Source organism: Balaenoptera musculus, chromosome 13 (assembly GCF_009873245.2).
Source record: "Balaenoptera musculus isolate JJ_BM4_2016_0621 chromosome 13, mBalMus1.pri.v3, whole genome shotgun sequence".
Classification (NCBI taxonomy): Eukaryota; Metazoa; Chordata; class Mammalia; order Artiodactyla; family Balaenopteridae; genus Balaenoptera; species Balaenoptera musculus.
The window spans coordinates 71976980-71994708 of record NC_045797.1 but is presented as its reverse complement, the minus strand read 5'-3'; the positions used below and the strand labels follow the sequence as shown (position 1 = coordinate 71994708).

Here is a 17729-nt window from a genome sequence, read left to right as displayed (position 1 = left end):
TCGACAACATGTTATTATTATTATATTGAGTGAAAGAAGTCAGACAAAAAAAAGAGTATATACTGTATATAATATTAAAGAAAATGTAAACTTATCTATGGTGACAGAAAGCAGATGAGATCTGTCACTGCCTGAGGGTTAGGAGTGGGGAGGCAAAAGAAAGTTAGGAGTAGATTATAAACAGGCAGAACGAAATTTGGGGGAGTTGATGAACATGTTCATTACCTTGAGTGCGGTGACAGTTTCATAGGTATATCCCTCAGTTCAAACTTGCCAAATTGTACACATGAAATATTATATATGCAATGGCAGTGAACTACATATAAATTATACCTCTTTAATAACGCTTTAAAAAGAAAAAACCTAGAAAAATGGCTCACAATCTTTTTTCTGTCCCAACATACCTCCCCCATTATTAACAGGGCTATCTTTGACAGTGATTCCTAACTGGAGTAGAGAAATGTCTACATACTTGGGCAAGCTTCTCATGAAGTAACTCTAATAATTCCAGAGAATCAATCACTGCTTCAGAGCGTTAAGAATTTGAATAAAATGATCCAGGTTCTTCCTTGAAAACATTATGCTAAGTGAAAGAAGCTAGACACAAAAGGTCACATATAGGCAAGTCTATCGAGACAGAAAGTATCAATACATTAGCGATTGCTAAGGGCTGTGGGGATGGAAATGTCCTGGAATGAGATAGTGGTGATGACTGCTCACCCTTGTGAATATACTAAAAAGCAATAAATTGTACAGATTAAAAATCAGCAAAACCTAGCAAAAATGGTGAATTTCATGATATGTGAATTTTATTTCAATTTTTTAAGAATTGGAGGATGGGCTTCCCTGGTGGCGCAGTGGTTAAGAATCCACCTGCCAATGCAGGGGACACGGGTTCGATCCCTGGTCCGGGAAAATCCCACATGCCGCAGAGCAACTAAGCCCGTGCACCACAACTACTGAGCCTACGCTCTAGAGCCCGCAAGCTACAGCTACTGAGCCCATGTGCCACAACTACTGAAGCCTGAGCGCCTAGAGCCCGTGCTCTGCAAAGAGAAGCCACCACAATTAGAAGCCCGTGCACTGCAATGGAGAGAAGTTCACGCACAGCAACGAAGACCCAACACAGCCAAAAATAAATAAATAAATAAATAAAAAAGAATTGGAGGAAATCAATAGTGATGGAATTTCCCAACAGCTGGGAAGAAAGTCAATAAAACAGTACCTGTGGAACTGATTACCTGTCATTAGATTTAAGAGCATTAAGATAAACTTTTTCCTTCTCAAAAAAAAAAAAACAAAAACAAAACACAAACAGGTTACTGGCCAAGTTGCCCTTTTCTGACTTTAGCTAAATTATCAATACTTAACCACTTGGAACACAGAGAAACTTGCCCTAAAGAACTGCTATAAGAGATTTCATTCTTTTAAATTCAGCAACACAGTGATTTTTTTAAGGGGTGGAGTAGAATAAGCTACTCCACTACAAAAAGGGAAGAAGTTACTTAGAGTCTCTTACCTATTGGAGGTGCTTGGTATCGATCCACTGTTTTTCTTTGTCTCAAATTATATGGCCTGTCGTTTTCTTCTCCTTCTGCCTCTTCAACCTCAATATCTCCATCTTCCTCTTGAGATTCTAGTTTCACACACACACACACACACACAAAAATACTGTTTTAATCCACAAGGATTGGTCCACTCTAGAACTGAATATTTATATTTTAATTTTATTCTTTCTGCACAAGTGAGCTTTAAAAGTGTCAACATTGTATGATACAGCATAAATCAATACAATTAAAAATGAACCCTGATGGGGACTTCCCTGGTGGCGCAGTGGTTAAGAATCCACCTGCCAATGGAGGGGACACAGGTTCAATCCCTGGTCCGGGAAGAGATCCCACATGCCGCAGAGCAACTAAGCCCTTGTGCCACAACTACTGAGCCTGCACTCTAGAGCCCGCGAGCCACAACTACTGAGCCCTCGAACCACAACTACTGAAGCCCACACGCCTAGAGCCCAGAGTCCATGCTCCGCAACAAGAGAAGCCACCTCAATGAGAAGCCCGTGCACCACAACTGAGAGTAGCCCCTGCTCACCACAACTAGAGAAAGCCCGCGTGCAGCAACAAAGACCCAACGCAGCCCAAATTAAATACATTAATTAAAAAAAACAAACGACAGATGTAAAAGAAAATGCCTTTCTTACAAATATTAGTTCTCTGCTAAATATATCAATATGATCATATTTGAGCTCCTGATTTACCTATGACCTTTCAATCTTTCTGTATTACCTTTTTGGTCATACAAAGCAATAATAGAATATGATTCAAAACTTTATTACAGCACACTTCATTCAATGCCCAGTTAACCACTGAATAAGGTCAGTATTCACATACTACTTGATAGTTCAAAAAAAAAATTCTTAAAAGATAATTACTAATCTTACAGCAAGAGCAATTTTTGTTGGGCTTCCCTGGTGGCGCAGTGGTTGAGAATCTGCCTGCTAATGCAGGGGACACGGGTTCCAGCCCTGGTCTGGGAAGATCCCACATGCCGCAGAGCAACTAGGCCCGTGAGCCACAACTACTGAGCCTGCGCGACTGGAGCCTGTGCTCCACAACAAGAGAGGCCACGATAATGAGAGGCCCGCGCACCGCGATGAAGAGTGGACCCCACTTGCCGCAACTAGAGAAAGCCCTCCCACAGAAACGAAGACCCAACACAGCCATAAATAAATAAATAAATAAATAAATAGAATACCATGGCCAAAAATTAGTAAAAAAAAAAGCAATTTTTGTTGGCAGTATAATGGTTTGTTAGGCCTGTTGACAACAGGTAAACACAGATTAGTCATTTTGGTAGAAAAATTCAGGCAGGGATTGGGAGAGAGCATAAAGCAGATTTCTGGGGTATTGGTAATAGTTTATGCCTTGACATGAGTGATCGCTTTATGATAATTCACCTAGCTATACATTTAAAAAATAAATTACGGGACTTCCCTGGTGGTGCAGCGGTAAAGAATACACCTGCCGGGGCAGGGACGCAGGTTCGATCTCTGGTCCGGGAAGATCCCACATGCCGTGGAGCAACTGAGCCCGTGCGCCACAACTACTGAAGCCAGCGTGCCTAGAGCCCGTGCTCCACAACAGGAGAAGCCACCACAATGAGAAGCCTATGCACCACAACAAAGAGTAGCCCCCGCTCACCACAACTAGAGAAAGCCCGCACACAGCAAAGAAGACCCAATGCAGCCAAAAATAAATTTTAAAATAAATAAATAAATAAATAAAAAGTAAATTATAATGTACATAAATTCTAAAAGTTTATTTTTAAAACGTGGTTTGGGGGACTTCCCTGGCAGTCTAGTGGTTAAGACGCTGTGCTTCCAATGCAGGGGGCACGGGTTCAATCCCTGGTGGGGGAACTAAGATTCCACATGCTGCCCGGCGTGGCCAAAAAAAAATAAATTTAAAAAAAAAAAAAAAAAAAAGCACTTTGGCTATAGCTATAATGTGACATCTATTTATAGTTTAAAATAAAAGTCTCGTGAAACTTTATAAGCTTATGGTCCTCAAATGCAATGTACTTTATGATTAACTTTTTAACCACAGGAATTGTCACTATAACACAATCACATTAAGACATTGGAAAAATGTTAAAACTGTCAGCCATGCTCAGTGAAATAAGAAACTAAAAATGCAAAGGACTTTACAATTTACTCATGACATCTGAAAGCTTCCTGTAAGTTTTTTCAAATGTTTATTATTAAGTTATAGAGAAAATCAGCAAATACAGTATTACTTAACTAAATAACACTATAAATCACTTGCACCCAAATAAGTTTCCTTAAACCTTCAAAAAAAATTACTTTTTGAAAAAAAACCTTGCATTATTTATTATGGGAAGAAATTCTATACATGGCAAATCTACTCTGGGAAATCTACAAAGATGTTCAGTTAAAGATAAGGCAAAAATCACATTATAAATCTGTCTCACCTATACTGATTTTCTCCAAAGGAAGCAATACAGAGGTTCTAGCTGTAACAACAATAATATCTGCTCAATAAAATACCTTCATTAGAAATATCACCTCTTCAAAACTTGCTAATAATATATTAATTACAGAATTTGAGAAATAAACCCATTCTTCTCCATCTAAGCTACACAAATAGTAGAACTAATAAGATTCCCTGGTGAAATACAACTACCTTGCATTTACAGTACACCAAATCTTCTGAAAATCCATTTTAATAAAGAAGGTTAACACCTACAGAATTAAATCCTATGGATGCACTGGTCATCAATTTATAATCCTTGGGGCAAACGTGCTTTCATCTGTTCCCAGCTCCAGCCCGACAAATCCAGTCAGGATTCGTCAATTCAAAACCCAGACAGGCCTCAGAAAAGAGCAATACAACTCCCTCCACTAGTACTGGCTGTCTCTCTTTCTCTTAACTGTACCATTTACTACTCCTCTGTCCATAACTAAATTTGAGACCCAAATAATCCGAGATTTAGAGGCTATGGAAAGAAGGTGGCTATGGACACAAACTTCTAGTTAGAACATAGCTAAATACAAGAGGCCTCACCTAACAAGCAAATCAGTCCATGGCAAATGCTACACCAGATTAGGTCACTTAAGGACTACCAATAGCTACTAATAAGATATATTACATAACAATGCATAGTGTACCGCAAAGGCATTTTTCCAAATGAAGAAAATGAATACTCAGAAATGCCAATGGAATAAAAATTATTCCAAATTATGTAACATAGACCTCTAAAGCCAAAAATCACCCATCCTGCAATATTACACATATATTACTTGTACATATTTTCTTCCCTCCCACCTGAACTTTGTAGAATTTATTTCATAAGGTGCTTTTACAAACCTTCTTCTTCACCCTCAGTAGAGACTTCATGATGATTTTGTATCCCGTAACTATTTCTTCTCAGTGACTTTCTTCGCCTTTTCACTCTTGAATACATATCCATGTTTTCCTTTTAAAGAGAGAAATCTGTCAAATATTAACATGAATTTTATTCCCAGCTATAAATATCATTAACCCAATGGGACGTGCCCATTCAATAAAATTTATTGAGGACCTATTTGCAAGGCAAAGATTCATGAAAATGGACCTTACTGAATTCATTACATGTAAGAAACAAGAGGAGAAACAAATAAAACTTATACAATATTTGAAAATGTAAAACTACAATGCCATGGACATACTTTCTCCCTTAAGCAAATTACAGCCTAATAGGATAAAACAAGTCAAGTAACAGGTAACTATAAAAGAAAGTAGAGGGCTTCCCTGGGGGCGCAGTGGTTAAGAATCCGCCTGCCAGTGCAGGAGACACGGGGTCGAGCCCTGGTCTGGGAAGATCACACATGCCACGGAGCAACCAAGCCTGCGCACCACAACTACTGAGCCTGTGCTCTAGACCCCGCGAGCCACGACTGCTGAGCCCACGTGCCACAACTACTGAAGCCCGCGTGCCTAAAGCCCGTGCTCCGCAACAAGAGAAGCCACCACAATGAGAAGCCCGCGCGCTGCAACAAAGACTCAACACAGCCGAAAATAAATAAATAAATAAATTTTATAAAAAGTAATAATAATAAAATAAAATAAAGTAGAACAAGTTTAATGCCATAAAGAAAGATACATGGGCGTTCACTGGTGGCCTAGTGGTTAGGATTCTGGGCTTTCACTGCTGTGCCCTGGGTTCAATCCCTGGTCAGGGAACTGAGATCCCACAAGCAAAAGGTACAGAGTAGTCTAGAATTCAAAAAGATTAATCCACCCCCGCCGGCCGTGTTTGGGGGAGGAGGGGAGGAAGCATCTGAAATGAGCCTTGAAACAAAGGTAGAATTGCATCAGTCCTTAACCAGAAGTATTAACAGGAGTAAAAGATAGGAGAATAAGAATGATTCGTTTACATTTGGGCAATGGTATGTGAGAAGATAAAGTTGAAACCAGATTATGAAGGTCAAGGTGTTTTTAATTAATTCAGTACACATTAAAAAACCATTAAAGGGGGCTTCCCTGGTGGCGCAGTGGTTGAGAATCTGCCTGCTAATTCAGGGGACACGGGTTCGAGCCCTGGTCTGGGAAGATCCCACATGCCGCAGAGCAACTAGGCCCGTGAGCCACAACTGCTGAGCCTGCGCGTCTGGAGCCTGTGCTTCGCAACAAGAGAAGCCATGATAGTGAGAGGCCCGCGCACCGTGATGAAGAGGGGCCCCCGCTTGCTGCAACTAAAGGAAGCCCTCGCACAGAAACGAAGACCCAACACAGCCAAATAAATAAATAAATAATAAAATCATTTAAACATAGGTTTAAAAAAAAAAAAAAACCATTAAAGGGACTTCCCTGTTGGTCCAGTGGTTAGGACTCTGCCCTCCCAATGCAGAGGGCACAGGTTCAATCCCTGGTCGGGGAACTAAGATCCTACGTGCCGCACAGTGCCGAAAAAAAAAAAAAAAGACCATTAAAGGTTCCGATGAGAAAAGTGACAGAATCAGAGGTGGACTTTAAGATGACCCTCTGCAGAAGTGTAGAGGGTCTTTTGGGGAAGCTTGTAGCAAGCGGGGTAAGGATAAAAGAAGAAAGAAAACAATAAAATCCCAGATTAAACTGGAAACGAAGAAGGAACAATTCTGTTAATTCAAGAAAATCCAAATGCTGCTCTCTCTCTCTCAATTCCTCAGTCCAAATAAAAAATACGTGCAAAGATTGTTAAAGTTAATATACTCACAAATTCTGTATCTGTCCACATTCGAAGCCGTTCTACTTCTCCTGATCGACGATTCCTTCTAATGTTTATGTTGTCCATTTCCTGTAGTACAGCTTCAGCAGTACTACAATTATATAATAAAACTAGGGTTTAGACAACCATGGACTCAAACACTGTGTCATACATGTAAAAGAGCTCTTCGTCAACGCATAATTAAATCATCTCTGATATGTAACTGTACCTAACATCCCAATTAATATCTGTTTCTGAACTGGCATCCACCAGAAGATAATGCCTCAAAAACAGATGGAAACAGGGAATTCTCAGGTGGTCCAGTGGGTATGACTCAGCACTTTCACTGCTGGGGCCCAGGTTCGATCCCTGGATGGGGAACTAAGATCCCAAAAGCTATGCAGCACAGCCAAAAAAAAAAAAAAAGATGGAATCAGAACATCTTCTACCTTAATATAATAAAACTTACAAATATAAGACCTTTGTTTATAAGTCTCCAAATATTTAAATTCATAATGCTACTACAAATAACTGACTACCAGACCAAAGGCACTGAAAAAAAATAATAATTCAAATCTTTTTATTTGAAGATGGTATTAAAAATTGTATAGAAGAAGGATTTGTAAAAAGTTTAAAGCTAATATAAGGTTAACTGAATAGATACTTTTAGAAATTAGAGGACACGGACATCCACAAAATATATGGTAACGTTGGCATATTTTATGTTTTAAACACACACATAGCCCAGATACTGATCTAAGTACTTAACGAATAATAACTAATACTCAAATTTGACACTACCACTATAGAATATAATTTCTTCTCCTTTCAAATAGCAATTACACTGACCTCACTTCTCCAGGATATGGCAGTGATTAAGGAGGAGGATTTATTACCTGAGAAGAATAAAGTTTCATTGCATGTAGACACTGAGCAGTCAGCTAGGCTACATCCAACATGTGCAGCCTCAAAAGACTTTCAATTCAGAATCTTGACTAAGTAAAACTATGCCTAATATATATCAATAATGAAACTTAATGCTGCTTGAAAATTGTCAAAAACACAAATGTTAAATGAGCAAATATTAAAGGACTATAGTAGTGAAGTCAAAATAAAATTATTTTTATATTATCTATGCACAAGAGCTTTATAAAGTATGAGAAAAAATGAGCTATCACATAAATTGTATTAAATCTAATAAAGTAACTAGAAACTGACAATCATTGCTAACCATGGTTAATTCAAATTAAGTTTTTAAATAATTGTACTGATTGCTAAGTCAGTGCTTAAGTTACTTTTTAAAACATAACTGGCTTAAAAAAACCAACAGTTACATGAAACTGCTGACTGCAAAAGCATTCATACCTATTTACTAGTTGATCAAATAACAAACTCTGGTTCACGCTTTCAAATCTGTTTTTCCTGGAACGACAACTTTTTCTGACTTCCATGTCACCATTTATACAAGAAAGGTCCCCATCTCCCTTCTTTTCGCCTCGAAGGGGATGGCTTCGAAGGGCTACAAGAAGAGAGAAATTTCCATTTCAAAGTATAGAGTATAAAAAGAAAGAAAAAAAATCAAAAATTACTTTTAAAAGACTATAAAAATCTTACTATAACCTCTTAAATGGCTTAAATATCCAAAATCTAAAATTTCTATAACTGTTTACAATCTGCCATAATAATTTAAATTATTTCAGTTGTACTGATTTCTCAGTGTTTAACAATTACATATTTACCATGACTGAAATCCAGTCACTTCCAACAGTATACTTAGCATACTAGTAAATTACGCTATTTTACCCCACTTTAATACTCTTAACAACATTATAAGAATTTCAATACTAACCAGTTTCATAACAGAATACTCACATAAGCTACTATGTCCGTTTGGTAATGTAGCACCAGGCTGAGAAGTTAACCTAGAACACAATTATATTTAATATGCAAACACATCAACATTCATTTAAAGAAGCAAGAAATGCAAATACTGGTGGAATCATTTTAATCTTTAAAATGTCAGTAATGTAATATTACTTTTTTAAGAGTAAAGACATTTTTTTACCCTACGACTGATAATATACCAATTAATAAAATATACGAGCTAAGAGTCGTTTCATTACTTCAAGAAAAGTTTTAATAACAGATTATAAACTGAACTTACTGTCTTCAACTCTATAAATTAAAATCCAATGAAAAGGCTTAAGCTTGATATGTATCATAAAGTTAACTGATGCCATAAGTAACAATGGTCACAGACATTTACTATTGGTTTTTGTTGACAACATAAAATTCAAACAATGACAAAGTTATTCAAATGATAAACTGTAAGATGAAAAAAGTATTTGAACACCAACACCATTTAATAATTTCCCCAAAGTATTATATTACACATCCTAAACTAATAAATGAAAACTTAGCTAATTTCTCAAAATCCATTGTACAACTCTCCCTTTTGGTGGAGGAACAGAAATGTTAAGTCACTAGAAAGATACTTAAAGGGTCATTAAAACATGAAGACTTATGAAAAAAGTCACAGTACACCTTACTATAATTAGAAATTCAAAACCAAAAACTAAATTGTTACATAGTAAAAGAGCTATCAATTTAAACTTACTAGGGTATTTTTTGAAATATCCAACAATTATCATTTTCAAAGATTAAAAAAGGGGGGAGAGAGGACATTCAAAAAACAGTACACGGGCTTCCCTGGTGGCGCAGTGGTTGAGAATCTGCCTGCCAATGCAGGGGACACGGGTTCGAGCCCTGGTCTGGGAAGATCCCACATGCCACGGAGCGGCTGGGCCCGTGAGCCACAACTGCTGAGCCTGCGTTTCTGGAGCCTGTGCTCCGCAACGGGAGAGGCCACGACGGTGAGAGGCCCGCGCACCGCGATGAAGAGTGGCCCCCGCTCGCCACAACTAGAGAAAGCCCTCGCACAGAAACAAAGACCCAACACAGCCAAAAAAAAAAAAAACAGTACACATGACTGTCATCTGCTTATCTATGTGGTTTGCACAACATTTTTTAACTAAAATATTCTAACATTTTTGGTTATTCCAGCATGCTTCATGTAAAATTATAAATGTTAAATGTTATAAATATTAATTATAAATGCCCCTGTCTAATAAAGCTCACAGATAGGATGACTAAAGGTATGAACAAAAACTATTCTGTGCCTTCAGACTATCAAAAACACAAAATAAAAAACTCCATCCCTCCTTTCCCCATAAAAACAACACAACCATCTTGTTCTAATATACTACCTCTTAGAAAGTATTTCATCTTTAGCACCTTTATATACAAATACACAATCCTCCTGGTATATGAGTTTGACTATAAAGTAATAGAACTGATGTGTTAACACAGGTCATTCCTTAGAAGATTATACATGTGGAATTCCCTAGAAACACTCTTAAAATCCACTTAAAACCACATAGAAAAATAATAAATATAGTTTGGCTTTGGACCCAATACAACATTAACTCAGTTTAATCACTTAATTCACAAGTCTTGGCTCCATATGAATTTTAGCTGTATGTAAGACCAAATGGTTGGAATTTTACACACCTAAATTATTCAAAAGAATAAGATGCTAACCCTAAAATCATTCTACAAAAGAAATCTAAAACCTTTATGAACAATAGTAATATCACTGGGATAAAAGCAATAATAATAAAATAATAATTTTTGTCCCTCTAAAGAAGACAGTGCTTACTTGGCTTTTATTTCATTGCTAATAAAAGATCTATTTTAAGGTGGGGGGAGAAAAAAAAACTTGTTCTTCAATCAATCCAATTACCAATTATAGTTTATTGTCATCATTTTACAATTATCATTTCTCTTTATAAAAAGGAGATAGAATATGAAATACTTGGGTATAAAAATAGAGACTATTGGGGTTTTAAGGGTTGGTCTGCCTATACAATAATAAAGGTGCCTAAAAAGTCTCTTAAATCAATGTTGCCAAAAATTAATCACTTAAAATGTAACCAGGTGGGTTCACTGCTTAAATTAATCCTCTAATAAATCCTTTATGATTATGAAGTCTCCTTTATTTTTAAAAGGGGCTGTGACAAAAATAAACTCAAAATGGATTAAAGGCCTAAATGTAAGGCCAGACACTATAAAACTCTTAGAGGAAAACATAGGCAGAACACTCTGTGACATAAACCACAGCAAGATCCTTTTTGACCCACCTCCTAGAGAAATGGAAATAAAAACAAAAATAAACAAATGGAACCTAACGAAACTTAAAAGCTTTTGCACAGCAAAGGAAACCATAAACAAGATGAAAAGACAACCCTCAGAATGGGAGAAAATATTTGCAAACGAATCAACAGACAAAGGATTAATCTCCAAAATATACAAGCAGCTCATGCAACTCAATATCAAAAAAAACAAACAACCCAATCCAAAAATGGGCAGAAGGCCTAAATAGACATTTCTCCAAAGAAGGTATACAGTTTGCCAACAAACACATGAAAGAATGCTCAACATCATTAATCATTAGAGAAATGCAAATCAAAACTACAATGAGGTATCACCTCACACCGGTCAGAATGGCCATCAACAAAAAATCTACAAACAATAAATGCTGGAGAGGGTGTGGAGAAAAGGGAACCCTCTTGCACTGTTGGTGGGAATGTAAATTGATACAGCCACTATGGAGAACAGTATGGAAGTTCCTTAAAAAACTAAAAATAGAACTACCATATGACCCAGCAATCCCACTACTGGGCATATACCCTGAGAAAACCATAATTCATAAAGAGTCATGTACCACAATGTTCACTGCATCTCTGTTTACAATAGCCAGGACATGGAAGCAACCTGTGTCCATCGACAGATGAATGGATAAAGAAAATGTGGCACATATATACAATGGAATATTACTCAGCCATAAGAAGAAATGAAACTGAGTTATTTGTAGTGAGGTGGATGGACCTAGAGACTGTCATACAGAGTGAAGTAAGTCAGAAAGAGAAAAACAAATACCATATGCTAACACATATATATGGAATCTAAAAAAAAAAAAAAAAAATCATGAAGAACCTAGGGGCAGGACGGAAATAAAGACGCAGACCTACTAGAGAATGGACCTGAGGACAGGGGGAAGGGGAAGGGTAAGCTGGGACAAACTGAGAGAGTGGCACGGACATACATACACTACCAAATGTAAAATCGATAGCCAGTGGGAAGCAGCCGCATAGCACAGAGAGATCAGCTTGGTGCTTTGTGACCACCTAGAGGGGTGGGATAGGGAGGGTGGGAGGGAGGGAGGGAGACGCAAGAGGGAGGAGACATGGGGATATATGTATATGTATAGCTGATTCACTTTGTTATAAAGCAGAAACGAACACACCATTGTAAAGCAATTATACTCCAATAAAGACGTTAAAAAAAAAAGGGGGTGTGAGTGGGGGATATTTCCCTATATCTCTGTATCCTAAATTTTTTAAATGGAGACAGTATCACTCTGCATTAGATAATTATTACATTAAAAGTTTCTACACCTTTAATTATGTGAAGCACACTACAAATGCAATATCAGACTCAGAAATCATTACTTATTCTCCCTTTCCCACATAAACCCAAGGCATTCAATGATTTATGAGAATTTTAAACCTCAATTCAGCAAAAGCAATCATTTGGAAAGACTTTAACCACTACCAGCCTTCATTCTCATGAGCCCCAGCAGTGGTGATTACATTTCTGCCTCACCTCACTACTCCCTCATCATCTGACCACAAAACAAAATTTTCGGGACTTCCCTGGTAGCACAGTGGTTAAGAATCCGCCTGCCGATGCAGGGGACACGGGTTCGAGCCCTGGTCCAGGAAGAACCCACATGCCGTGAAGCAACTAAGCCCGTGCACCACAACTACTGAGACTGCGCTCCAGAGCCCGCAAGCCACAACTACTGAGCCTGCGTGCCACAACTACTGAGCCCGCACACCTAGAGCCCATGCTCCGCAACAAGAGAAGCCCACACACTGCTACGAAGAGTAGCCCCCGGTTGCCGCAACTAGACAAAGCCCACGCACAGCAACAAAGACCAAACGCAGCCAAAAATAAATTAATAAAAAAATTTTTTTAAGAAAAATAAGTAAGTTATTTCACCAATCAACAGTAGTTTCTTTAAAGAATTTAGTGGTTGTTGGGCTTCCGTGGTGGCGCAGTGATTAAGAATGCAATGCAGGGGACACAGGTTTGAGCCCAGGTCCAGGAAGATCCCACATGCCACGGAGCAACTAAGCCCGTGCGCCACAACTACTGAGCCTGCACTCTAGAGCCCGCGAGCCACAACTACTGAGTCCGTGTGCCACAACTAGTGAAGCCCGTGCGCCTAGAGCCCGTGCTCCACAACAAGAGAAGCCACCACAATGAGAAACCCGCGCACCGCAATGAAGAGTAGCCCCTGCTCGCTGCAACTAGAAAAAGCCCGCACGCAGTAACGAAGACCCAACGCAGCCGTAAATAAATCAACAAAATAAACAAATAAATAACTTGTTTTAAAAAAAAAGAATATAGTGGTTGTTAACAAAGTTCTTTAGGATTCATTATTTTTCATAGCTAATACTAATTCTTATCTATATTCAATTTTCCTCCAATGAATTGTATTTTAACAAATTATTTTTGTGAAAGAACTTTTGTGAAAGTCATTTTACCTTAGATGCTCCTAAGACTTTAGAGTACCAAAATAAAGGAATTAGGATTCTCAGGTTCATAACATAAAAATTAATACAAACCTTCAAATAAATCCTGATTTTTGTATTTATACTATCTCAAAATCTAAAATATCTTTAACTACAAGTTTCCCTAAAATTCAATTCTGTTGAATCTGATAGGTCAAATGGCATTTTCTTTTCAGGTCATCTGAAACACTAAAAGAGTCTAATTCTAACAGTGTAGCACTTAATCACATCCCTTGATGAAAGTTTAACTCAAAAAACTTTTAAAATTGTGTGAACTGCTAAACATTATTCTCCTGACAAAAAAAAAAAAACAGTAAATTTTATTAGTATTCATTATTTCTTAAGCTTTTTATTCAAAATGTACTTAATATTTTTTTCAAGGAATATCAAACTCTAAGGTACCTAAATGGAAGCAAAACTCTCTCCCCTCAAAAAAATTTTAAGCCTTTTTACATGAAAGACATGATCAAGATTAATTTACATAAAAGATTTGAGTGGCTAAGATGTGGCAAAACTATGGTATCAGAGACTTACACCTGAATTAAACTGTTAAAATTATCTTACTGTTAAAATTATCTTACAATTAAAGGTCAAACTTTTAACACTACAAGAACACTTTTTAGAACATTTACTAGAAAAAGAAGCTTGATTCACTCATTTAATAAATACAGGATACAGATTATAACAGGTAGATCAAGTGTAGAAGTGTAATTAAAGGGCTGTACTTATTTTAAGTAACATCATTATAGTTATCTGGATCTGTTTCATCTCACAGATGAAGGAGTATGGTAAAGTTAAAAAAAAAAAATCAATAGACTATGATTCACATAATCTTCTACTTAACTCCCAGAAAATGCAAAATTAAAAATTTTAAATACATATTAAAATAGGTAAAGACTCTTTAGAGACTAGTAAATGTACAATGCCTGTTAAAATCTATATAACTGCAAAGATTATTTTCATTAAAGCCTAAGAGTATCCCGAATTTACCTACACACATAAAATCAAAATACTGTCAAAAAGGAATTCCCTTTTACTTATGGTTTGCAGTTGGCACATCATTAGCACTTCTACATCAAACACTGGAAAAAAGAGAAGCTAAAGACTCTAAGCTCAAAATTTAAATCTTTTCTGAGTGTGTGTACACCTATCCTATCTACATTAAATTAGTACCACTTACTTTGGTTAAGTGAGTAAAATTGTTTTCTAATACATATCGAAACAGACACAAAGCAAATTTAAGTTGAAAACAACCAGACAGATGAAAAGATTTCTTTAAAAATTAATTTAGATTTTATTACATTTTAGTATACCAATTCAAGTGGAATACTTAATAATTTTAGGAAGGGGAGATTTTATCTTATTTTCAAGTAAAAAATATAATTTTAACCTTATGTTTTTATTTAAATTTTCAGGACTATAAACATGTATGCACATTCAAGACCTATCAAAATTCTTATTGTTTTAGTAATATTAGTTTCTATTACATACTACATATATTTTTGGCATATTTACAGAAAATAAAATTACATACAGAAATTATAAAATAAGCTTAATACAATTTATAAGTATCTCTAGCCAGGTGGCTTTACAATTTAAGAAAATTAGCAATTATCAGCCCTGAATCACATCAAATAATTCATGAAAAAACAATGGAGGAGTTCTCCATTCTCACCTGGCCTGTCCAGTTGATATGTTCCATTCCTCTCGCTGACCAGTACTTCGTGATTTTGATTTGTCTTTGCAAACAGAATCAGGTTGTTTCAAAGTGCGTTTAGCTGGAGGAGACACATGGCTATCACTTAAACTACCATCAACTTCAGCTTTCTGAAAGACAAAGTTTAAAATGTATTTATTATCCTATTAAAATTCACAGAATTCTTAAATTCTTGGATAAAGTACAGTGCTTATTCAACCAATAAACATTTACTGAAGGAATCTCTCTACAAGTGTGGCAAAATGTAATAATCTGTAAATACAGAAACAAAAAAGTTAGAAAGATAAATTTATCCTCAGAAAAGTATGCTTAGTTTGTTTTTATTTTAAAATAGTTTCAAGCCTACAGAATATGTGTAGATACAACTTTTTATGACATGATTCATCATTCCTCTCCTAAATACTCCAGTGTGTAACTCCCAAAATAAGAACACTCTGCTATATTAGCATCATTCAAACCTCCCAATTAGGAAATCATCATTGATATAACACAGAGCCAGTCCATGGACACATTCAAATTTTATCAAATGTCCCAGCAAGGTCTCTCTTTCCTTTCTGGTTCAGGATCCTACCCAGGAACATATATTGTATGTACTTATCAGATCTCCTCTGTCTCCTTCTATCTGGAACAATCCTTTAATCTTTCCCCATTTTCATGCCCTTGACTGTAAAGAATAAAGGCTTTTTATTTTCCAGGATGACTATCAGTCTGGGTCTATCTGATGTTCCTCGTAACCCAATTCAGGCCATAACATTCATAGAAAGAATATACAGACATGATATTATGCATACTATACCTACCCATCATTAGGTATAACCTTGATCACCTAGTCAAGTTGGTGTCTGCCAGGTTTCTCCACCATAAAGTCACTATTTTTCCCTTTGTATTTGATTAGTTTATGTGAAATCATTCTGATAATTCACAAATATCCTGTTCCTCATCAAACCTCCACCCACTAGCCACAGCATTCATTGACTACTCTTGCCTTTATCCAATACCATCATGGTGGTAATTATCTAATCGTTATCACTCCTATATGTTTTAGTTGGCATCCTACTTTAAAGAATTTTCCCGGGATTTCCCTGGTGGTCCAGTGGTTAAGAATCTGTCTTGCAATGCAGGGGACACCGGTTCAATCCCTGGTCAGGGAACTAGGATCCCACAGGCCACGGGGCAACTAAGCCCTCGCACTCTGAAGCCCACACACCGCAACTAATGAGCCCGCGCGCCACAACTAGAGAGAAGCCTGTACACCACAACAAAAGATCCTGAGTGCCACAACTAAGACCCGATGCAACCAAAAACTAAATAAAAAGAATTTTCCCTCCCCAACCCTCCTTACTCATTCACTCATTTATTTATATCAGTATGGATTCATGGATTCTTACTTTATTCTGTGGGTTTTAATCCATTACTCTATTTCTTTGCTCAAATTATACAAGATTTGGCCATCAGGAGCCCTTTCAAACTGGTTCCAATATTCTTTTGACATGTCCCCATCATTGTGAGTACTTCCTTACTTTCTGGCACAAAAGAAATCTGTAGGCTCATCTTGTACTCTCCCTTCCTGACCCTAGAAATTAAGCTCAGGTTCCTTTTAGTCAAGGATAGTATTCAGAAATCAAGATCTGGGCACTTAGGTGTGCTCAATGTTACTGGGGTTTCACTACTATTGAGTCCTCTCAGCAGAGAAAGCTAGGAAATATATTAATTTATATAGATACATAGAAATATAGACATCTATACCTATTTCTTTATCTGTGCATAAATAATAATTTAAAAAATGTGTGTACACCAATGCTTTCAACTAATTCCATACCTTAAGTTTCTTTCTAGACTCTCCCTTTTTATGTTTGTAAGTCCTTTCCAATGAGAAACACAGCTTCCATTATCTTCAAATACATTTATTCATTTGTTCTTTCAATTAATTAATTTGTTTAATGTAACCAATCTCTCAACCCGAGACCTCCATCCATCACACTTCCGCTAATCCCTCCCTAGCTTCATGTCTTCAAACTAGGGGAGTCACTGTCTCTGAGGAGCAGCTTTCCTCTTCGCCACCCAATTCCTTGGGTGCTGGACAGGTGGGGAAGAGAGTGGAGGAAAGGGTTACCTTTTCTTTAGAGAAGATTTAATTCATATGCTAATACTTTATCACTTAAGATTATAGATCAGTATTTCAAAAGCATGTATGATCATTTTCAATATACTACCATTTAAACATTTTTGAGTTATTTCCCTTTATGCTACAAATTTCTTTTAAGAAAAATATATAGGGACTTCCCTGGTGGCGTAGTGGTTAAGAATCCGCCTGCCAATGCAGGGGACACGGGTTCGAGCCCTGGTCCGGGAAGATCCCACATGCTGCGGAGCAACTAAGCCCGTGCGCCACAACTACTGAGACTGCGCTCTAGAGCCCACGAGCCACAACTGAGCCCACGCGCCACAACTACTGAAGCCCGCTTGCCTAGAGCCCGGGCTGCACAACAAGAGAAGCCATCGCAACAAGAAGCCTGCACACCGCAACAAAGAGCAGCCCCCTCTCGCCGCAACTAGAGAAAGCC

The 17729-nt window shown here is 37.3% G+C and overlaps 1 protein-coding gene across 2 annotated transcripts in view; it reads right to left on the bottom strand.

Moving 5' to 3' along the window:
• Positions 1 to 17729, bottom strand: part of ATAD2B (ATPase family AAA domain containing 2B) — a 156266-nt gene that overhangs the window by 118534 nt on the left and 20003 nt on the right. For both annotated transcript variants that reach the window (XM_036872889.1, XM_036872891.1), the window contains exons 2-7: positions 15124 to 15275; positions 8623 to 8672; positions 8116 to 8269; positions 6760 to 6862; positions 4893 to 5001; positions 1520 to 1636 (exon numbers count right to left, since the gene is read on the bottom strand). In XM_036872889.1, the coding sequence (XP_036728784.1) occupies positions 1520 to 1636; positions 4893 to 5001; positions 6760 to 6862; positions 8116 to 8269; positions 8623 to 8672; positions 15124 to 15275 (685 nt within the window). The remainder of the gene's footprint in view (positions 1 to 1519; positions 1637 to 4892; positions 5002 to 6759; positions 6863 to 8115; positions 8270 to 8622; positions 8673 to 15123; positions 15276 to 17729) is intronic.